This window comes from Pithys albifrons, chromosome 3, assembly GCF_047495875.1.
Source record: "Pithys albifrons albifrons isolate INPA30051 chromosome 3, PitAlb_v1, whole genome shotgun sequence".
Classification (NCBI taxonomy): Eukaryota; Metazoa; Chordata; class Aves; order Passeriformes; family Thamnophilidae; genus Pithys; species Pithys albifrons.
The window spans coordinates 1771221-1795177 of NC_092460.1; the positions used below are offsets into that span (position 1 = coordinate 1771221).

The 23957-nt window shown below is 52.0% G+C and overlaps 1 protein-coding gene across 6 annotated transcripts in view; it reads right to left on the bottom strand.

Moving 5' to 3' along the window:
• The window catches only part of ITPR1 (inositol 1,4,5-trisphosphate receptor type 1), a 182875-nt gene that overhangs the window by 104731 nt on the left and 54187 nt on the right, over nucleotides 1-23957 (bottom strand). For 3 of the 6 annotated variants that reach the window (XM_071550193.1, XM_071550191.1, XM_071550196.1), the window contains 13 exons: nucleotides 20551-20666; nucleotides 15873-15959; nucleotides 12683-12841; nucleotides 11723-11821; nucleotides 11134-11217; nucleotides 10539-10685; nucleotides 8135-8230; nucleotides 7136-7180; nucleotides 3899-4053; nucleotides 2912-3011; nucleotides 2305-2465; nucleotides 1442-1583; nucleotides 481-639 (listed from right to left, as the gene is read on the bottom strand). In XM_071550193.1, the coding sequence (XP_071406294.1) occupies nucleotides 481-639; nucleotides 1442-1583; nucleotides 2305-2465; nucleotides 2912-3011; nucleotides 3899-4053; nucleotides 7136-7180; nucleotides 8135-8230; nucleotides 10539-10685; nucleotides 11134-11217; nucleotides 11723-11821; nucleotides 12683-12841; nucleotides 15873-15959; nucleotides 20551-20666 (1550 nt within the window). Of the gene's footprint in view, nucleotides 1-480; nucleotides 640-1441; nucleotides 1584-2304; nucleotides 2466-2911; nucleotides 3012-3898; nucleotides 4054-7135; nucleotides 7181-8134; nucleotides 8231-10538; nucleotides 10686-11133; nucleotides 11218-11722; nucleotides 11822-12682; nucleotides 12842-14747; nucleotides 14758-15459; nucleotides 15490-15872; nucleotides 15960-20550; nucleotides 20667-23957 lie in introns of those variants that run through there. The other 3 variants (XM_071550192.1, XM_071550194.1, XM_071550195.1) reach the window with 3 other exon arrangements.

A 23957-nucleotide genomic window follows, 5' to 3' on the forward strand; every position in this document is an offset into this window, starting at 1 on the left:
ACACCAGAGAAGAGCAACGAGGCTGGTGAAAGGACTTGAGCACCAGTCCTATGAGGAAAGGCTGAGGGACCTGGGGTTGTTCAGGCTGGAGAAGAGGAGGCTCAGGGGAGACCTCATCACTGTCTAGAACTCCCTGAAAGGTACCCAGGTGGGAATTGGTCTCTTCTCTCAGGCAACCAACAGTAGGACAAGAGGGCACAGCTCAAGCTCTGCCAGGGGAGGTTTAGGTTGGATATCAGGAGGAATTTCTTTCCAGAGAGAGTGGTCAGGCATTGGAATGGGCTGCCCAGAGAGGGGGTGGATTCACCAGTCCTGAAGGTGTTTAAGATGAGACTGGACATGGCACTGAGTGCCATGAACTGGTGATCAAAGTGGGGTTGGATCAAGGGTTGGACTTGACGATCTCAGAAGTGTCTTCCAACCCAACTGATTCCATGATTCTATGTTGGTGCCACTGAACAGCACAGACACATTCCCAACCTGATTCTTCCTGTAGTCCTGCTGGGAGTGCCTGAGCACCCTGTAGCAGAGCCTGCAGATGTGTCGGAAGGGCGCGTGGCGCTGGTCGCCCAGCTCCTCCAGCCTCAGCATGGGCCCGTCCCCGCTGTCCGTGAACGGCGCCTGCAGCAGCTTGAAGATCTGCACAGGGAGCACAAACCAAGCAAACCCCATGAGAAACTGCCTTCAGCTGGCTCAGACTGGGCTGAAAGCACCGTGTCTCTGCATGGCTGAAGGTACAGCAGAAATACAGCAGCCACCGAGCTCCTTGGCCACGGAGCAGCCTGGACAGAAGATGTGAATTCATCACCTTTATTCAACATCATATGCTCTGATTTTTCCTTCTGGCAATGGGGAGCCTACAGTCCACTGCCCAGAGGCTGCTGAAAGCTGGAAACTCAAAGGATCTTTTAGTTCAAATAGACTGAGGCCAAACATTCATACAACCACAAAATGGTTTGAGTTGGAAGGACCTTAAAGCACCTCCAGTGCCACCCCTGCCAGGGGCAGGGACACCTCCCACCAGCCCAGGGTGCTCAGGTCAGACCACTGCTTTTTTTTTTCTAATTTTGATTTTTTGGTCAGTCTTAAAGTGCTCAAAATGCTTGTGAACCTTCAGCTCTGTTTCCAAGTGTACCTGTTGACTTCTTTCCACATGCTGTGTTTTAACTTAATGAGCTTCTCTTCATGAAGAAACACAAAATTCACTGAAGAATTGTAGTTAGTCATTGATTTTCAAGGTTACAATGACTTTTCATGTGGGGTCAGATTCCTGCAGAGGGCAGGATGAGCACCATGGGCCTGATCCTGCTCTGCCATGCCCAGTGCAGTGGGAATCCTCTAAACTGCCTTTCTACACACATCTGGCCAGGCTCTCTATTATCAGGGGCTCTTTTCCAACAACCCTTCTCGTAGGCAGAGTTTACAGAAAGGCACAGCCCACCTGCTTTAGAATATTCTGCTCTCTCATCAGCTTCTGCCGTTCTCTGTTGGGTTTAGAAAACACCACTTCCAGGACGTCCTGCCCAGAGTTAGTTCCACCAGTAACAAAGTAGACCAAATCCTCCAACAATTTGGTAACAGACCTACAGGAAAGCCAGAAATTGCTCAGAGAACAATGGCAGGGTAAGTTTACACAAATTTCTAAATGCTAAGTGAATAATGAACATCAATTAGTGACTGGATAAAGCTCAGGTTTGTACAGAACTCAAAATTAGGAACTAACCCTCCCTTATTGCTGCAGCCTGAGGGTCCAACAGCTGAACAAGAGCAGCAGTAAGACACCAATATCACTTCAGGGCAGCTCTGCTCTTGCCAAGTTCTATTTGGCAGCTCTTTCAATTGTCAGAAACAATCAATCAGGTGATAATCTCTGCCAAGGCCAAGTAAAGGGCCTTGGCTGTGGGAGCACACGGGCCCTGCTCTGACACAGCCACCTCTGTGCCCTGTTTGTCTGGCCACGTTTTGATGGGCACGGCCAGAGGATTTGCAACGAGTCATGTGTTCAGTGTTCACAAGATGGATTAGGAATTCCCACACTGCATTTGCAAAGGTATGCTGGGGATTAGTCCCCAAACTCAGAACATTTCTCATGCTCTCACTCTGCAGAGGACAGGGAGGGCTGGACAGACCAGGCCTGGGAAACTCCACTGTCAACACAACAACAATGAAACCATCCATTTTTTTAAATCTCATCAAGGAGGAAATCAAATCCCTCTTCTGTAGCAACCACAGATAACATTTTCAAAGGAACAGTTACTGAGTAAAGGAAGCAACATTATCTGAACCCAATTCTGCTTTCCTTACCTTCTTTCATTCTGGGTTATTGTTCCCTTTTCCAACTTGCCAGCAATGGAACCTAAAACCTTACTTGCATCATTTGCAAAATCCAAGTCCCGAACCTCTGCAGGTGACACTGGCACTATAGCAAAGGCTTCTTTGTCCTCCTTCACTGGAGAGGTACCAATCTGAAACCCAGAGAAGTTTTATCATCAAACCAAAAGGCAGGAACAAAGCAGTGGTTCACACTCTGTGATAATGACCAGGGAGAAAAGCCACCCTCTGCTGAGACAGCATGAGACTGCTGCTGCAGCCAAGCTTTGGGAACACTACCCCTCTGTGTAAGCTCAAAGCTGCTCCTAAACCCAGAGAAACAGCAGGTGAGGTGGCAAATGTTGTTATAAACAGGGGAAAAAACATTCTCCTCACGATGACTGTTGTGGGGCAGAAATGGAACAGCATAACTAGTAAAATACCATAAAGCTGAGCCCTCAAGATCAAGTATTTAGTGTGGGCACTGGTCATCACTGTTACAGGCTCAGTGTGGGGCAGAGCCAGCAGCCCCAGGGACACAACTCCTGCCAACATCACTTCTGGGGAAACACAGGGAGCAAGGCAGAGGAACAGAACTTACTTTAAGCATCACAGGTTTCTCCTCTTCTTTATCAATAGGGATATTGGTGCTGTGAACCCAGGTGTTGGTGCAAAGGTGCCTGAGCCTGACATAGGAGTTCCTGAAAGAAAGTCCAGAGTTCCAGGACTGAGTCAGCTCTCCAGCCAGGAAACCTTCACAGTGCTGGGATTGTGAGGTGTTGGCAGGAACGTGTGGAAAGAAGTGCCATGTCCATCCATGCTGCACACCACAACAGGAATAACACTCTTCCTGCCTTGGTTTATTCTATAAATTCACCTTAGGAATCTTTGTGTGTAATGAAATTGATTCTGCTTCAAAGCAGAACCACATCCACACGGTGTTACTGTAACTCAGGTGCTGCACAGTAACAACCCAAACCTCTTCCCATCCTCACACTTCCACATTTCAGATGAGAGCATTTCAGCATGAGAGCTGCCAGCCTCCTCCCTTACTGGGGGGCTTTCAGCCCAGGACTCCCTGACACCTGTACTTTGGAGTATCAATCTGGGGAGTTCTTGAAGTGGATGGCACAAGTTGGCTGTGCTGTCCCAGTGGGCACAGACAGCAAAGGGCACTCACACAGACTGTCTTTGAAGGGTTCAGCCCCTTTTAAGTGGCTGGAGGTACCATATGAACAGAAAAGAACATGTCAACAACAGAAAATGAAGGGCTAAATACTTGATGTTACATCCTAACTAACATAATATGGACAGGTCACTGGTGTGGCTTGAGAGGACATCCAAGGTCTTTAGTCCCAGGTCAAGGAAGTCACTTAGGAAGTCACTTCATCTCTGTTTTCCAAACTATAAAATGATGTTCTCATCATAACTCATTTGTAAAGCACTCAGAACTCAAATGTTGTGCACTCAGTGAAGCTCAGGCATTTTTTAAGTATTTCTACAGTAACTTGAGACAGGACCCGACTCCAAAGGATAGAAGGAAAACAGAGTGAGGCAGCTTCAGGTTGAAAAGGAAGCAGAGCCCTACCTGGGCACCAGGCTGTCTCCTCCCCGCAGGGTGGTGGGGTCCAGCTCGAAGATGGAGGAGATGTCGTTGCCCTCGGGCACAGACACCAGTGAGTATGCCATCCTGTCCTGGGCACCGTGCAGCCCCCGGCGCGCCGCGTCCTGCTCGGGGTCCAGCTGGGGAGACACCCGCGGTCAGCACAGCCCCACAGCCACCCCCTCCTCAGCACACACAGCCTGGGGCTGCAGCACACACAGCCTGGGGCTGCAGCACACACAGCCTGGAGCAGGGCAGGCACCCCAGGACACCAACGAGACTGGCAGGCAGTGGCTCGTGCCAAGCATTCCCTGGGGTAACTCGGAGCATTCCAGGCTCCCCACACAGTGAATGCCACAGCACAGAGGTTGGGACTTGCAGACAGTGCCAGGAGAGGCAAGACCCCCCCAGCCACTCACCCCCTACACACAGGGAACTCTGGCTGGTGTCTGATGACCCACACCTGCTGAGCAGGGCAAGAGGGCAGGGGCTTAAGCTCTGCCAGGGGAGGTTTAGGTTGGATATCAGGAAGAAATTCTTTATAGAGAAAGTGCTCAGACATTGGAATGGGCTGCCCAGAGAGGGGGTGGATTCTCCATCCCTGGAGGTTTTTTAAGATGAAACTGGACGTGGCACTGAGTGCCATGATCTGGTGATCACAGTGGGGTTGGACTGGATGATCTCGGAGGTCTCTTCCAACCCAACTGACTCTATGATTCTGTGATTCCATGACATGCCCACCCCTGACACGACCAGCTCTTCCAACAGATTGCAATTATCACTCTAACAAAGTAATTAGTGAGCTGCAAGTATCAAAATCAGCCACACGCTGTACCAACAGTCTTGCTGGGAAATAATCCACTTCAGCAGCAAAGATGGGACTCAATCTATCAGCCCCAGGCAAGGGAAACGAGGAGCTAATCAAAGGTTGGGTGTCTTGCTGTTCACACTACAGCTTGTGGTGCTCTCCAGCTCAGAGTGTTCCCAGGGCTGTGGCACAAGAAGCATCTTCATTCCCAAGGTGCAGGCAAATCCCCAGCCCCCTTCAACAAAGTCAAATACTGACATCAACTGGGTAAATCCCTGACTTTTCGGATGAAAGGACACAAGGGGGGGAAAAAATAAAGATAAACTGAGAAAAAGGAACGACAACTTTCTCTAAAACTTTTCCTAAGGAACTCCCAACCATCACTAGTCCATGAAGAAGTTGCTCACTGTCTGGCACAGAGGAGCCAGCTGTGCATGGACAACCACCTCAACCCTGGGTGCAGTTTTCAGGGTGATTGATCAGCTTCTCTGTGGTGGTGGCACCACTGGAGGAGGTACCCAAAGCAGCAGCACTCAGGCCTTTCCCAGTCCTGGGGGAGGCACTGCACTCCCTAAACATTTGGGAAAGGTATCCCGTGGTGCTTGTGCCTGGGGACACTCTGAAGGTCACACATTTCAGTCAATGAACTTGGCTGCAAAGCAGTGACATTCCAAGTCTGACTTTGCCCATGGGAACAGGCAGTTTATGGAACAGAAATACACTTTGGGAGGGTGCCTTCAAGGGAAGGGGCAACTCCAGGAGGCCACCTGGAGGCTTCACACCAGGAGAAGTTTGCTCACCTGGAATGAATTCTCTGAATTTCAGCTGTGGCCCTCATCCCCACAGCAAGGGGGTGGAACAGTGGCAGGAGTACAGCTGCTCTGCACTCACACTGTACTCCAGGACACAACTGGCCACACATGAAACTGTGGCAAGGATGAACATGAGCAGTAAATCACAAAGTAGGAAACGGGGCAGTTTGGGGAGCAGTGAAACTCCAACCCCAAAGCTGACAAGAGCAGCCCCTTTGCTGCTCAGGCATAACTGGCACCTCACCCCTCCTTGTACAGCTCCCTGAGGGGTGAGGAGAGAACACAATCAAGCCCAGAGCTGTGCATAAACCCCTGCAGACAGCTCACATTTGGATCAAGCTGGAGTTGGGATAAAGTTGGATAAACCAGCCTATACCCTCCTGTCACCAGTGAATGTTAAAGGATGTGGTGACTTCGAGTCAGAACTGAATTATGTGCTGCTCATCCTGTTCTTTCTGGTGTATTTTTGCCATCTAGTGGTAGAGCCAGAGCAGGAGAACACCCGGAGAGCTCAGAGTGCATTCACATTATCACTGCACGTCACAGGAGGATGGTTGTCTACCCCAACGACCTCAACACTGATCATCCTTCAAAACATTAAGCTAACAAAATAGCTCAGTATTGGATCCCCTCTCACTCCCCAAACCACAGCTATGGGTGGGGTTTTGTTCATATTTTTAGTATGTTTATTGCACTGAGCTGCCAAGTGCCACTAATCAGGATAACAGCTCAATATCTGGGGGCAAGGGAAGCCTTTTAATGGCCAGGCTATAATGGCAAATCCTTTTAGGAGGAAAAATCCCCCCTGCAGGATTTCAAAACATCACATTCATCTCTTAAAAAGGGGAGGAGTAGCTCTTTGTCATCTCCAAATGGAGCAAATCTTCCATAACACAGGATAAATGACCAAGAAAGCTGCATAAGCCTACAATCAAATCCAGCTAAATAAACATAATCCACAAAGGAAAGTGCTGTTCCTGTTTTCTCTGTTTTCAGCTACTGAGGCAACATTGGTTCCCTCTGACACCAAAGAGAAGCTGTTAATACAAAGCATCACACACTCAGTCTTGACACAACAACATTTACTGACAACAACACAGACTTGCTCTCACAGGGAGATGGGAATGGCACTGAAACCACCCCCATTCCTGCTCACTGTCCTGTGACAAGCTCCAGTGAGAGGGAATGTGTCTCTTAAACAAGGAGGTCAGACAGGTGACAGGCACAGCACTGTGGGACATCCCCTCAGGGACACTTCCCACCTGGTGTCACCTGGAGCAACTTGTTTTTCAGACCCAGTCAAGACGGTGCTTCAAGGAAACAAAGGTTTGAGAGACAAGACAGAAAAAGAGATGCCACAAAGGGGGAGGTGATGAGAGGGTCAGGTAATGTGTAAATCCAGTTCCAAGAGCATTGCTCTTCTCTAAAGCCTAACCCAGTTAATATCCACTCCTCTGCACAGGCCTTAAGAGCCCTCAGAGCATCCTCAGGTTTTCAGTTTTTTCACAAAGCCTGGCCCAGCTCTGCACTGCCCAGGTAAACCCTGGGCTGTGCCAAGCCCTCCTCAACCAGGGGCAAGATCAGACTCTTGCCTATACTTACTGAGGATTGACACTCCAGGTCATCTTCCTCATAGTCAGGGTTTACCTGATGAGACAGAACCACAGGCAGGTCACAACTCCAGCAGAGGTGCACGTGGGAAACACCCTCAGCAGCTGTGCAGGACACCCTGCCCAGCCCCAGCACAGCCCAAAACCTGACAGGTAAACACTCTGCAAACGTGCAGAGAGGTTTATTCATTCAGGAGAATCACTACCGGAGAGTTAACAAGTTTACACCTTTTTTTTTTAATTTCAAATTGAATTTCCTACTAGGAATTTACTGGCTGGGCAGGAATCTTTTAGAACAAACACTATTCTAACCAGAGATCAGGTGAGTGATTTCCCCTGGTATATTCTTGCATGATGTAAGACCATGGTTTTGGTTTGGCTGATTAGAAACCCCAAGATTTACTGGAAAATCTCTACAGTGGGTCACTAGTGAAAAGGATTTGCCAGTGTGCATGTGACAAAACGCTGCTGGATTTCCAATCTGCTTACCAGATGAATATAAAATGGGATATTTTCTTTATCTGCAGTTCTTACAGACTGGTGTGAAGTCTGCCTGTATTTTCATTTTATATTCAGTTCTACAATTCCACACAAAAATCAGTGATTCAAGAGAAATTACCAACAGCTGAATTCATTTTCCCCCAAAGGCTCTCAGCCATTTACCATTTATTCACCTGTTAATAAAGTCATCTTGATTCTACTGCCCACATGACAGGATACCACTCAGGGTCTATTCTCTGCAGAAGCTTTTGCCTCTGGAATTCACACAAAAGCAGGATCAGCTCCAGACTCCCCAGCCCATGGCACTCCAAGTGTCTTCCACCTGGTTTTCCAAGTTTAGCTCCTGTTTTGTGTTAACCCAAAGGGATGCCCCAAGCGCCTCCTGCTGCCCCTCCCCGGGCGGGCTCGGGGCAGGAAATGACAGGTTTGCAGAAGGTGGCAAAGGAAGGAAACCCGCGGGACAGAGGGAGGGCAGCCCCCAGGGCCATACCTCTGCTGCCAGGTAGTGCCCCGTTGCCAGGTGCTTGAACCTGAAGAGGCTGTTCCAGTATCCGGCACCGCCGCGGCAGGGATCGTGCTGCACCACCTGGGGAGAGGGCACAGCTCAGGGCACGGCACACCTGGGGGGCACAGCTCACCTGGGGGGGCACAGCTCAGGGCACGGCTCACCTGGGGGGGGCACGGCACACCTGGGGGGGGGCACGGCACACCTGGGGGGGGGCACGGCACACCTGGGGGGGGGCACGGCACACCTGGGGGGGGGCACGGCACACCTGGGGGGGGTGCACAGCTCACCTGGGGGGGCACAGCTCAGGGCACGGCTCACCTGGGGGAGCACAGCTCAGGGCACGGCTCACCTGGGGGGCACAGCTCACCTGGGGGGCACAGCTCACCTGGGGGGCGCACAGGCTCACCTGGGGGGGGCACAGGCTCACCTGGGGGGGGCACAGGCTCACCTGGGGGGGGCACAGGCTCAGGGCACAGCTCACCTGGGGGGGGCACGGCTCACCTGGGGGGGGCACAGGCTCACCTGGGGGGGGCACAGGCTCACCTGGGGGGGGCACAGGCTCACCTGGGGGGGGCACAGGCTCACCTGGGGGGGGGCACAGGCTCACCTGGGGGGGGCACAGGCTCACCTGGGGGGGGGGGGGGGGGGCACAGCTCACCTGGGGGGGGGGGGGGGGGGCACAGCTCACCTGGGGGGGGGGGGGGGGGGGCACAGCTCACCTGGGGGGGGCACAGGCTCACCTGGGGGGGGCACAGGCTCACCTGGGGGGGGCACAGGCTCACCTGGGGGGGGGGGGGGGGGGGGGGGGCACAGCTCACCTGGGGGGGGGGGGGGGGGGGCGGCACAGCTCACCTGGGGGGGGGGGGGGGCACAGCTCACCTGGGGGGGGGGGGGGGGGGGCACAGCTCACCTGGGGGGGGGGGGGGGGGGGCACAGCTCACCTGGGGGGGGGGGGGGGGGGCACCGCTCACCTGGGGGGGGGGGGGGGGGGCACTGCTCACCTGGGGGGGGGGGGCGGCACAGCTCACCTGGGGGGGGGGGGGGGCACTGCTCACCGGGGGGGGGGGGGGGCACTGCTCACCTGGGGGGGGGGGGGGCGGCACAGCTCACCTGGGGGGGGGGGGGGCACAGCTCACCTGGGGGGGGGGGGGGGGGGGGCACAGCTCACCTGGGGAGGGGGGGGGGGGGGGGGCACAGCTCACCTGGGGAGGGGGCACAGGCTCAGGACAGAGCTGCCCTGGCTCCAGGGCAGGCAGCACAGGGACTCTGCAGCTCCAGGAGCACTGCCCCACCTGGGCCCAGCACACAGCTCTGAGCTGCCTGGGAGCTGCTCAGGTTTGCAATTATTGCAGGAACTTTATGGGGCAAGTTGGCAGAGAAGTGTTTGAAGAAGGTGTGTTACATCTACATGTGCTGCCAGGCCTTGAAACACTTCCCAAAGCAATGCAAGAAATCCTTTACCTTTTTTGGATGAACTAATTTTTGACCACCTTAAAGTGGTTGAGGGAAGATGCCTGGAAATATTTCAAATGCAATGGTGCTGCACAGAAGAATCATAGTTGTGTTTCCTGCCGAGCTGCTCCTGGGGCAGGCAGAGCCTCCATCCCCTGAGCATGTGGTACCTCCTACCACCTATCCCATGGATACACCTGTCTCAGGGAAAGCTGAGCTGTGCCTGTCAGGGCAGGAGCATCTCCCCTGGGTCACACTGAGCACATGGACAGCTGCCACACCCCAGTGTGCTCTGACATGCCAAAGTGAACTGAATTACAGTCAGGCTTCCTTTCAAACACAGGAGAAGCTGAATGTCAAAGCAGATGCTTCTGGAAAGAGAATATGACCACCACCTACCCACCATTACAACTGAGTTTTTGAGTCCTACATGCAGTTCACATTTAAAATCATAAACCAACTCGAATGATACCAATAGATTGAGGATATTTTAAGAAGCCAGAGCTGGCCAATGTGTTAGTCACTCTGTTTAAAAGCCAACTAAAGAAAAAAGAAAAGCCAGTTCAGACAGACCAGCAAAGGGTTGCAGGCTCCTCTCAAATAAGGATATGCATAATCACATTATTCCACACCAAAAATAGAGCACTTGGTTCCTCAGCAGGACAGTGGAAATTATAAGCTGGTGTTAAACTTCAGTGACTGGTAAGAAATGACTTCACAGATGTTTCTCTGACCCCCTTTTCTGAATTGCCAAGCCCCTGAACTTGAGAGCTCTGTGCTGCAGCATCAGAGAGCAGAACTCCACTGGGATTGTGCACAGAGAGCACAGCCAGGAAAGGAATTTTATTTTTAACTGGTAACACCAGGGAGACTTTGACCTACCAAGAAGAATTCCAGATAGAGTGTGTTCAAACAGCCTGGGTTGGAACCTCACCTCCACTTCCCACAGGGCCTTGGAGCTGGTGGCAGAGGTGGCAGACTGGCGGCCCGTGGTCCTCAGGAACACGTGCTGCTTCTTCCTGTGCTCGTCACACGTCAGGAACTTCTCCTGCTCGGCGTGGAACAGCCGCACCACGTCCCCCTGCCAAGGCAGGGCAGCAGCAGGGTCAGCACAGCAGCTCCACAGCCCCTGCCAGGCCGGGGGCACCGGGCAGGAGGGGCACACACGGGCGGCGAGGGGCGCACACACACGGGCGGCGAGGGGGGCGCACACACTCGGGCGGCGAGGGGGGCGCACACACTCGGGCGGCGAGGGGGGCGCACACACTCGGGCGGCGAGGGGCGCACACACACGGGCGGCGAGGGGGCGCACACACACGGGCGGCGAGGGGGCGCACACACACGGGCGGCGAGGGGGCGCACACACACGGGCGGGAAGGGGGGGGCACACTCGGGCGGCGAGGGGCGCACACACTCGGGCGGGAAGGGGGGGCACACTCGGGCGGGAAGGGGGGGCACACTCGGGCGGGAAGGGGGGGCACACTCGGGCGGGAAGGGGGGGCACACTCGGGCAGGGCTCTGCCACTCACCCCTTTCAGGATGTCGTCCTTGTTGTCGCTCCATTTCATGAAGAGCACGATTTTCCAGCTGGTGTTGCAGTTCACTGAGTTGACCTAAAGGGAGAACTGAAACCATCAGGCCCATTGTCTTGTGCCTCCCCACAAGACATGAACCACTGTCTTACTTTCTAGACAATTGTGACCAGAATCCTGCAGTCCTGGCAAAGCAAAGCCCTTTCTGTATCTATTCCAGAACATGGAGCTTCAGAGCTGACTTGTTTGCAAGTCACCTGCTACACTTCCATTCTGCTTTTGGCTGAGAGTAGAGTCAATTTTCTTCACAGTGACTAGTGTGGGGCACATCTTGGTGCCACAACTTCTGATTTTAAAGAAAAGCCTTATTTTTAGCCAGTCATGCAAAAGAGACAAACTCAAACCTCTGCCAGCACCCAAGAGATAACGACAAAAGTCTGCAAGCTCTGGTAGGTCACTGGTGACCAAGATAACCCTCCCTAAGCAGTGCCACAGGTACCAGTCCCCTTGCTGAATGCCACAGAGCATGGACAAGCAGCTTGGCTGAAGCCTGGGAGCTGCTCCAGCTGTGCCCATGGCCCCTCACCTCGTTGCATCCAGGGTTATCCACGAGCTGGTGGCTGCTGGCATGGAGAGGCTGCCCAGCATTGACAGGATTCAGCACCACTTTGTCTCCAATGACAACCTGGGAGAGAAGGGCAGCATCAGACACAAATGGGCACACTGAGAATAATCTTTTCCTGCCTTTTTTTAATGGAAGTGATGGGAGAAAATCCCCTTCCTGCAGTGTGGAGAGATGCCAGTCTGAGTACTCTCCAGGGTTCTGTTTGGTTCAGAATTTACCACACCACACTCAGGCACTGGGGCAGAACCCCCCTGTGATACTGGACTCAGAGCCTTGCAGAAGAAGCAGACTGAGCTCTGGTGCAGATGGGACTACAGGATAAATAACTGCTCCTTGATAAGGTGCTGTGTTTAAGTGCCAAATGTACACCTGGCCTGAACCCAGAGCACACTGACACTTATTACCTCCTGCTTTCAGGCAAATAATACACCCCAGTGATTCAGATTTTGCCAAAAAAAAAGGGAAGAAAAAAGAGATTAAGAGATTAAAATGGCAACACATTTAATCAGTACCATTTTTTCCAGATTTCCCACAAACAGGAACATTTGACTTCCTTATTGCCTCATTCCTCATATCCAAAGTGATCATGACTTTTGATTCTGAACTGACAACACTGAAAATCAAGATGCTAATTATTTCTTCCAAACCTCCTGAAGGAAACTCAACATTTCCTACCATTTTGAATCGGGCAGGAATTGTGCAAGGCCAGCCTAATTAGGTCCCTTATTCCCTCCAATGTTAGATCATTCCACGTTTCCCAAATACAAGTTACCATAGCGATGTTCCTCCCCCTCATGACAGCATAGGAAAAAGGTTGTTCCTGCATCATCACACACAGAGATCTGTGCATTCATTAATTGCCAGGCAGGCCCTGGCCAAGCTGTGCCCAAGGAACAGGTGAGCTGTTGCTGCAGCACTTACACTGTCTCCGATGGATCGCAGTTTGTAGAAGGGCTGGATGTAGAACCAGGAACCCTCATTTCCAGCTTCATCCAAGGTCACCCTCATTGCATTCTTCTCTAGCAGAGCTGGAAGCCTCTTATTTACTGTTAAGTATTTGTTACTTTTTAAGTGAAGCAGCTAGAATAAGAATCAGAGTTCAGTTCTAAGAATGCTCCTCTTCCTCCCCTCATCAAACCGAGCGTGCACAAGACAACTTATACTTGCAACTTAAACTAAATTATACACAAATATTGATGGACTCCAGTTACAGTCCCACAGCACAAAACATCCTCAGTTAACCCAACTGGCCCTTCCCAGAAAATGGCAAACACTCAGACACGTCCTCATCACAACAGTCAGTTTAAAAGCCCCAGGGCCAAGAGTTGGGGAGTGCTGGGGACAAAGTGGCTCTCCCTGGTGAGAGGCAAAGCTGCTCTTATCTTGCTTTGCTTGGTCTCATTTAACAGAAAATGTAACTATTCCTCTTGACTTTCCCTCTCTGTGTCAGTTTATGATTTGGTGTGTCAAGCCCTGACAGTGAGATGGTATCTGGTGGTGTTCCTGTGCCACCTTCACGTGGCCAGCTCTAAGGGAGGCTCCAAGTACTCCTGAGGAAAACAATCAGCATGACCTCAAACCCCCACAATAAAACAGTGACTTCATCCCAGCTGCACACCCAGTCCCTGCTTCCCAGGATCCACTGCAGGGCAGGGACAAACCAGAAATCTACAGACTCTTGTCCATGAACTCCAGAAATTAAATGTCCACCAAGCAGGGAATTTGGAACACAATCCTCTCCAGCTTGCAGGGATGTTCCCAGCCTGACTGGATCCCATTCCCAGACTGGGGACTGTTCCCACAGCCTGACTGGATTCCATTCCCAGACTGGGGACTGTTCCCACAGCCTGACTGGATCCCATTCCCAGACTGGGTGACTGTTCCCACAGCCTGACTGGATCCCATTCCCAGACTGGGTGACTGTTCCCACAGCCTGACTGGATCCCATTCCCAGACTGGGTGACTGTTCCCACAGCCTGACTGGATCCCATTCCATACTGGGTGACTGTTCCCACAGCCTGACTGGATCCCATTCCCAGAATGGTGACTGTTCCCACAGCCTGACTGGATCCCATTCCCAGACTGGTGACTGTTCCCAGCCTACATGGATCACATTCCCATACCGGATGACTGTTCCCAGCCTACCTGGATCCCATTCCCAGACTGGGGACTGTTCCCACAGCCTGACTGGATCCCATTCCATACTGGGTGACTGTTCCCACAGCCTGACTGGATCCCATTCCCAGAATGGTGACTGTTCCCACAGCCTGACTGGATCCCATTCCCAGAATGGTGACTGTTCCCACAGCCTGACTGGATCCCATTCCCAGAATGGTGACTGTTCCCACAGCCTGACTGGATCCCATTCCCAGAATGGTGACTGTTCCCACAGCCTGACTGGATCCCATTCCCAGAATGGTGACTGTTCCCACAGCCTGACTGGATCCCATTCCCAGAATGGTGACTGTTCCCACAGCCTGACTGGATCCCATTCCCAGACTGGGGACTGTTCCCACAGCCTGACTGGATCCCATTCCCAGACTGGGGACTGTTCCCACAGCCTGACTGGATCCCATTCCCAGACTGGGGACTGTTCCCACAGCCTGACAGGATCCCATTCCCAGACTGGGGACTGTTCCCACAGCCTGACAGGATCCCATTCCCAGACTGGGGACTGTTCCCACAGCCTGACTGGATCCCATTCCCAGACTGGGGACTGTTCCCACAGCCTGACTGGATCCCATTCCCAGACTGGGGACTGTTCCCACAGCCTGACTGGATCCCATTCCCAGACTGGGGGACTGTTCCCACAGCCTGCCTGGATCCCATTCCCAGACAGGTGACTGTTCCCACAGCCTGCCTGGATCCCATTCCCAGACAGGTGACTGTTCCCACAGCCTGCCTGGATCCCATTCCCAGACAGGTCACTGTCCCCACAGCCTGACTGGATCCCATTCCCAGAATGGTGACTGTTCCCACAGCCTGACTGGATCACATTCCCAGAATGGGGATTGTTCCCACAGGCTGACTGGATCCCATTCCCAGACTGGGGACTGTTCCCACAGCCTGACTGGATCCCATTCCCAGACTGGGGACTGTTCCCACAGCCTGACTGGATCCCATTCCCAGACTGGGGGACTGTTCCCACAGCCTGACTGGATCCCATTCCCAGACTGGGGACTGTTCCCACAGCCTGACTGGATCCCATTCCCAGAATGGTGACTGTTCCCACAGCCTGACTGGATCCCATTCCCAGAATGGTGACTGTTCCCACAGCCTGACTGGATCCCATTCCCAGACTGGGGACTGTTCCCACAGCCTGACTGGATCCCATTCCCAGACTGGGGGACTGTTCCCACAGCCTGACTGGATCCCATTCCCAGACTAGGGACTGTTCCCACAGCCTGACTGGATCCCATTCCCAGACTGGGGGACTGTTCCCACAGCCTGACTGGATCCCATTCCCAGACTGGGGACTGTTCCCACAGCCTGACTGGATCCCATTCCCAGACTGGGGACTGTTCCCACAGCCTGACTGGATCCCATTCCATACTGGGTGACTGTTCCCACAGCCTGACTGGATCCCATTCCATACTGGGGACTGTTCCCACAGCCTGACTGGATCCCATTCCCAGACTGGGGACTGTTCCCAGCCTACCTGGATCCCATTCCCAGAATGGTGACTGTTCCCAGCCTACCTGGATCACATTCCCATACTGGATGACTGTTCCCAGCCTACCTGGATCACATTCCCATACTGGATGACTGTTCCCAGCCTACCTGGATCCCATTCCCAGACTGGGGACTGTTCCCACAGCCTGACTGGATCCCATTCCCAGACTGGGGACTGTTCCCACAGCCTGACTGGATCCCATTCCCAGACTGGGGACTGTTCCCACAGCCTGACTGGATCCCATTCCCAGACTGGGGACTGTTCCCACAGCCTGACTGGATCCCATTCCCAGACTGGGGACTGTTCCCAACCTACCTGGATCACATTCCCATACTGGGTGACTGTTCCCAACCTACCTGGATCACATTCCCATACTGGGTGACTGTTCCCAACCTACCTGGATCACATTCCCATACTGGGTGACTGTTCCCAACCTACCTGGATCACATTCCCATACTGGATGACTGTTCCCAGCAGTTTCCTGTTCTCAGTTTCGTTCTGTTTCTTTTCCAAATCCGCTGCATGCTGAAATCAAGGAACAATAATTCAACTTCCAGGGGTTTTATAAAAGGGTGGCCAAACACCTGAGCTCTTTGAGAGCCTTTCAAAGAACTGGAAAATCAGAAATCATCTGAAACAGCCTAATTTCTTTTTTTCCAGCTTCCAACCATGTAACTTCCAATCCTCTTTTTCAACTGTTTAGGAAGATAAGACAGACATTATTAGAAATAAAGTATGAAATAAAAGTCTCAGACAAAACAGAAGACAAGCACCTGTGAGAGGAAGGTGAAAAGGGACGGGTAACAACTCCAACCAGGAATTCTATATTCCTGTCTGACTTACATACAAATCACAAGGAAGGAACCTCAACTTTATTTCTTTATTTTCCTTTGTCAATACAGGCTCCAACTCTTCTCCAGCCTGACTTTTCCTGGCAAATCCAACCTCCCTCCCTGTGCAGCAGGATCATTGGGAAGATGTGTACAAACGCCCACTGCAGCTCTGGATAGTGGAATTCCCAACTCCCAGCACCAGAGCTCATCCCTCTTGAGGCTGTGGGACACTCTGTGCTGCAGCTGAGCCTCCTGTATCACACTAACAGGGTACCAAAGGGAAAGGCCTTCCAAAGCAAATGATTAGAAGCACACATAGTTCTAATGAATAATTTATAACAAGCCTCTTGCTCTTTTTGTTTGAAAAGTGAGCTATTTTGCCCAGGCTGTTTTTAAACCATTCCATTTGGTTAAGAAACTCTCCCTCACTCTACATGAAAGATGATTCTTCTTTTAATTGAATATATAAATCTGTGTTTGCTTTAAGTGCTGTCTGGTGGTAGAGAGTCATTTAAATCCAGACTTGTTAGAAGGCCAAGGATTAAGTCCATGGTTTGGTTCTCAGATCTCAAGGACTAGGATGGGTTCAGATCTCTCCTGGAGGAGCAAAGTGCCCACAGTTCCTCACTGCAGTGAGGTGAAGTCCCAGTAACACAGGGCAAAGCTCAGCCACTCAAAGGAAGATCTCTCTGTTCACTGTTACAGAGTTGAACCACTTCAGCTCTCCCCAAATGTGCTGTTTTCAGAGGCTGTGTCAGGTATCACAGCTGGCTCTTGCTCCAGGACAGCCTGAGATTCAGCTGCTCATTCCAATTCAACAACATTCAGCAACGCACAATTTTCTCTTTGTTTCTGAAACACAACTTTTTTGCCTTGATTTCCAAGTATTCTGTCAAGAAGGGATTTCTCTAAGGCACCAAAAATTCCTCCCAACAACCAGCAGTCACACAGAGGACTCCCCTGCCTGCCACACTGGGTGCTGCATTTGTTACAAACACAGAAAATAATGTCCCCTGAAAACACCATTGGCACTCAGGATGCTGCCCAAGCACACACCAAACCTGCCAATCCTCCCAGAAGAACCATTTTTCTGACCACTAGATGTCAGCTCCTCAACCAGCACCGAGGTGGGACCAGGCAGAGACAAGTGTCCCAGATTTGAAATCCCTTAAATGGCATTAACTTAAAATAACCTGACCTCAGCACTGAGTGCTCCGTGGCACACAAGAAATTCCACCAGCACACAAACAGGAGCCAAAAAAGGCAAGTGGAGATGAACCCACGTTGCATCATCGATTGCACTGGGAAGTCAGGGCACTGATAAAGGATCCTGGGCAGAGCTCCCAGCCCTGAGCCATGCAGGGTCCCCACAGAACACACAGCCCTCAGTGCACCCCTCCCTGGTGCCAGCAGAGCAAAAGTGACCCCTGGACCCACGGGACAGGCACAAAAAGGGAGTTTGGATACCAGGGATGTACACGGGGCCCAATTATTTTCAAGCCTCAGGTCACTGACTGACCCATCAGCCTTTATGGCCAAGTGATGCAGATGAAATAATCCCCAATAAAACTGTAAAGCACCCAAACCCTTCCATCAAAGCATGCAGTTCATGGTGGCACATCTCTGTACGAACACCCCCCAGCTGGGGCTGGCTGTGGAAAACCCTAATCCTGTGATTCCAGGGCCTGGCACAAAAGGGCAAAGTGTCAGCTGAGCAGGGACAGCCCCAACCACCTGCACTGGGGAGTACTGAGGGAAGAGAGGAGACAACTCCCAGGGACACTGCAAACCAGGGCAATTCCAAAGCCTTTCTGAAGAGAATTTCACAGACTCACAGACTATTCTGAGTTGGAAGGGCCCCACAAGGATCATCGAGTCCAACTCAAGTCAATGCCCACACAGGGAATTGAACCCATGACCTTGGCATTATTACAACCAAGTTTTAACAACTGAGCTGATCTCAGGGTTTTTCTTCCCCATGGATGCAGTTTTAGACATAATTTCTCTTAAAATCCATGAGCTCTCCCCCTTCCTCATGCACCAAAACAGCCAACCCCAGAATTCCACCCTTTCAGACTTGCTGCCAGTGCCTCCCTCCCTCCCCACCACAGACACAGCCCAGGTGAGGGGTCTTTGTGCTGCACCAGCACCAGAACAGCTCTGTCCTTGCCAGGGCAACCTGCTGGCTTATCCAATGGTGTTTTCAGCAGCCAAATGAGTGCCACAGTGGGCTCTGAGCAGAGCAGGAGCAAGGCAGCCATATGGCAATCAGCAAGTGACACTCTCCTACGGGGCCAGCTCGTATTTCAGGCTACAATGAGCTTAATATAGGCTGAGGGAACCAGAAATACTCAATTGTAGTTCTGACATGAAGTACTCCAGCTATGTAATTTTAACATAAACACGGAGTTTATTTAACTCTGAAGTCAACAGATGGTATTTAAGTTAAGTTGGCTTTTTTTTATATAGGAACTCTAAAAACAGCAATCAACTGCCTTACTGAGTTTTCAGCTGCTGAATGTCAACATTTTACTCAGAAAATATTAAATACTGCAAGCTAATATGGAAGGAGAGGCTGTCTGGCCTTCTAATTACTCCTAATTACCCATCAACCTTTACATGTGTTAACAGCTATGTTTGTTTGAGGAATCCCAATAGATTGATGAGATCAGAAGCTCAGGATTTGATGCCTGAGAATCCTCTCTGTAGCTGTTTCCAGGGTCTCATTTTCATGTTGTTACCACTCAAAATGCCCACTTGGAACAGCCCAAGGCTAATGAGAAGAGCTCCCAGGGCTGCTCCCATGGCTCTACACCAGTACCATGGACACCAGGCCTGGGGGACAGACCCTGAGCAGCATTTTACATAAATCAGAGGATGTTTGATGAGCAGAGCTCAGTGAGCATCTCCAAAGGAGTTTGTCCCCTGATTTCATAGAATCATAGAATGGATTGGGTTGGAAAAGACCTCTGAGATCATCAAGTCCAACCCTTGGTCCAACTCCAGTCCCTTTACCAGATCATGGCACTCAGTGCCACAGCCAAGCTCAGCTGAAAAACCTCCAGGGATGGGGAATCCACCCCCTCTCTGAGCAGCCCATTCCAATCCCTGAGCACTCTCTCTGTAAAAAATTTTTTTCTGCTCTCCAACTTCAATTTCCCCTGGCAGAGCTTGAGCCCATCGTGCCCCCTTGTCCTATTGCTGAGTGCCTGGGAGAAGAGACCAACCCCCACCTGGCCAGAACTTCCCTTCAGGCAGTTCCAGACAGTGCTGAGGTCACCTCTGAGCCTCCTCTTCTCCAGGCTGATCACCCCCAGCTCCCTCAGCCTCTCCCCACAGCACTTGTGCTCCAGTTCCTTCTCCAGCCTCGTTGCTCTTCTCAGTTGGGTTGGAAGAGACCTCTGAGATCATCAAGTCCAACCCTTGATTCAACCCCACTGTGATCACCAGCCCAGGGCACGGAGTGCCCTGGGCTGGTGATCACAGTGAGGTTGGATCAAGACATGGTGGATTCTCTGACCCTGGATACTCTGTCACAGTGGGGTTGGATCAAGACATGGTGGATTCTCTGACCCTGGAGGTGTTTCAGAGGACACTCAGAGCCACATCCAGTCCCTTCTCCAGCCTCGTTGCTCTTCTCTGGCCCCGCTCCAGCCCCTCAATATCCTTTCTGAACTGAGGGGCCCAGAACTGAACACAACACTCAAGGTGTGGCCTCCCCAAGGCAGAGTCCAGGGGAAGGGTCACTGCCCTGGTCCTGCTGGTCACGATATTTTTGATACAAGACAGGATCCCCTTGGCCTTCTTGGCCACCTGGGCACACTGGTGGCTCCTGTTGAGCTTCCTGTCCCTCAGTCCCCCCAGGTCCCTCTGCCTGGCTGCTCTCCAGCCACTCTGTGCCCAGCCTGGAGTGCTGCAGGGGGTTGGGGTGGCCAAAGGGCAGGACCTGCACTTGGCCTTGTTGAACTTCATCCCATTGGAATCAGCCCATCTCTCCAGTCTCTCCAGATCCCTCTGCAGAGCCCTCCTGCCTTCCAGCAGGTCGACACTCCCTCCCAGCTTGGTGTCATCAGCAAATTTGCTGATGATGGACTCAATCCCCTCATCTAAATCATCAATAAAGATGTTAAACAGGACTGGACCCAGCACAGACCCCTGGGGAACACCACTGCTGACTGGCCGCCAGCTCTCCCTGGGTGTCTCCCCATGGGTGGTGTCCAGCTGATGGGAATGCTCTTCCAGTGGGGCCAGGTGAGTGTTGGGGCTGAGGAGGGGCCACTCACGTGCAGTTTGTTGAGCAGCACAGCGTCCGTGGTGCTGTTGGCTCCGGGCTTTGCTGCCTTCCAGAACTGCTTCTGAGCCGAGTAGCGGTTCATGGGGCACAGCTTGAACAGGCAATCTGCAAAACCAGGGCACAAACAGAGATGGCTTCAGCTACTCACTTATCTGGGCTTTGGCTGCTGACGCTGACAAATATTCCAGCGGCAGGGAAAGGTTTATAAACAAATTCCAAAAAGCTCTTGATCAGACAAATGCTTTTCTGAGCAACAGGAATGCTGCCCCATGAATGATAAAAATTAACTGCTGCTGCCAACATCTGATGCAAGACCAGAAAATTTATAACTTGTCCCAGTGAAAAACGGTACCAGACTAAAATGGGAACACGTTCCAGAGCTTTCCCAGGCAAACAGATTTGGTTTAGGCACTTCCAGCATGGAGATTTTGTCCTTCAGCAGGTACACAACATTAGGGGGGCTTTGGTGTGGGGTTTTTGCTGTTGTTGTTGTCTGTTCAGCTTTTTAACCAATCCCTTCTATTGCTTGGGAAAACTGGGCAAAAAAAAATGGGGGAAACTCAGCTAATAAAGTGGCAGCAGCATCAAACCCCCCAAGCACAGCCTGCACAAGCACAGCCATTCAAGGCATTGCTCGAGGTAACATCAAAGCCCTCAGGGTGTCAGGTTCTATACCCAGCCCATCAACAGTTTATTTAACATCTGCCTGGCAAAAGCCAGGAATCACAGCTCATTAGTCTTATTAAAAATACATTTCTGTATTAGAGATGCTAACTTATCAGTAATAAACCCAAATGAGCTGCAGTGACTGTTTCTCCTCCTCACTGTCTCTAAGCAACGGAACACGTAGAAAAATAAATCCAGCCATTCCAAGGCAGTGCCTGAAGCAGCAGCTCAGGAGTTCAACCCAAGTGCCAGGAGAGCCAGGAGCTGTTCCCAGGCCGTGTGGCACTGCCTGGCCAAGGGGCTGAGCAGCCTGGCACAAGCCAGCAGGGACTGTGGCAGCTGGGCCAGCCACACACCAGTGTGCCAGCCCAGTGCGCCAGCCACACACCAGTGTGCCAGCCACACACCAGTGTGCCAACCCAGTGCACCAGCCACACACCAGTGTGCCAGCCACACACCAGTGTGCCAGCCCAGTGCACCAGCCACACACCAGTGTGCCAGCCCAGTGCACCGGCCACACACCAGTGCACCAGCCACACACCAGTGTGCCAGCCCAGTGCGCCAGCCACACACCAGTGCGCCAGCCACACACCAGTGCGCCAGCCCAGTGCGCCAGCCACACACCAGTGCGCCAGCCACACACCAGTGCGCCAGCCCAGGGCACCAGCCCCACACCAGTGCACCAGCCACACACCAGTGTGCCAGCCCAGTGCACCGGCCACACACCAGTGTGCCAGCCCAGGGCACCGGCCACACACCAGTGTGCCAGCCCAGGGCACCGGCCACACACCAGTGTGCCAGCCCAGGGCACCGGCCACACACCAGTGCGCGCCAGCCACACACCAGTGTGCCTGCCCAGGGCACCAGCCCCACACCAGTGTGTCTGCCCAGTGCACCAGCCACACACCAGTGTGCCTGCCCAGGGCACCAGCCCCACACCAGGAGCACACCAGTACCCCAGCCCGATACCAGTAGCAAACCAGTACAACAGCCATGTATCAATAGCACACCAGTACACCAGCCATACACCAGTGTGCTGGCCCAGCACACAGAATGGCACTGGGGCCCCTCCGCAGAGTGGCACTGGGGGGGCAGTGGGACCTGAGGGCACGTGGAAGGAGATTTCACTGCATCTCTCCAGAAACACTCCCCTCCACTTCGCCACCACCACCCTAAAGCTTCTGAAGCAACAGGAAAAGTGCAAACCACACTTTCCAGGTTTGCTCTCTTCAACGTTTCTGCATTTCCATAACGATGATTCACAGAGATTGACAGCACAGAAGAGACTCAAAAGCCACTGCGGGCTGGCACTTCAAACTGAGGCTGCATTGTAAGCAACACACCACTTATAAAATCTGCTATTTTTGCTTAAGCCATCAGTTCACACAATGACAGCAATTAACACACAGAACTGCAGAGAAGAATTAATTGTATGCTACATTTAGTCACAGTGCACTTCTTCCCATCCTTTTCAGTCAAGGAAGTTGTCAAGTTGGGCTTAACTTCTAAATTGTTAATGCAAGCAGCCCCCTCTCCTCCCTCAAGCACTGGGAGAGCTCTACAAGTGCCTGACCTTGTCCAAGGCAAGAAGGGAAAACAAACCATGTTTTTCTTAGGTTTCCATCCTAGTTACAAAGCTACAGATCTAAAACAAACAATGAAAAGCACCCGATATTTTTATTTCTAGTATTTGTTCTATGAAATCTATTTGTGAAGTGGTTGAGAAGTTAAACTTTGCCTTTTTCACTTTAATATGGCCATTAAAGGCTGATTAGCACTGAAGGTGTTTCAGCAGGGCTCAAACTACACCCCCTTTGTGGCCAGAAGATATTTAGATCTCCAGATCCCACAGGTCTGTGTGTTCCCAACATCAAGGATGTGCTACCTGAGCACCATCAGGGTCAGGGATCTGCAACCCACAGCCCTGGGGACTGTGTAGGGTAAACCAGCTCTAGGCAGACACAACCTGATGGAATTTAGGTCTAAGGTCCAAAATGAAGCCCAAGCAGCCCAAACCCTCAGGTCCCTGCTCTGCTCTGGGACTCAAGCAGCTTTAGGCACATAGGTAAGGTGATAAATGAGGCAATTGCTGCACAGTAACCACATCTTTTTATAGACTGTTTGTTGAATATTAACCAGGAAGGAATGCATTTTCCTTTCAGATCTTCATGATATCCAGTGAAAAATGGCAGAATTGCACAATGAACAAGTATAAAAATAAAACACTACGTCACTGGGGATGAAATGATGATACATCAAGCCTGAACAGCCAGCAAAGGTCTTGCAGGAAAGAGGGATTGCATAATCCCACAGCTCCCCGTGGGGATGGTGAGCATCACTGGAGGAGCATCCCAGTGCTCCCAGTAAACCTGCTCTCTGTCAGTGCCACCCTGCATGGGATGGAGCATGGGGAGGGGTTACAGAATCACAGAATCACTCACAGACTATTCAGAGCTGGAAGGGACCCACAAGGATCATCAAGTCCAGCTCAAGTCAATGCCCACACAGGGGATTGTACCCATGACCTTGGCATTATTACAGCCAAGTTTTAACCAACTGAGCTGATCTCAGGTGATATCCCTGTGGGTGGCCCTGGTGTATCCAGAATCCCAGACCATTCTCAGTTGGAAGGGACCCACAAGGATCATCGAGTCCAACTCAAGTCAATGCCCACACAGGGGATTGAACCCATGACCTTGGTGTTATTACAATCAAGTTTGAACCAACTGA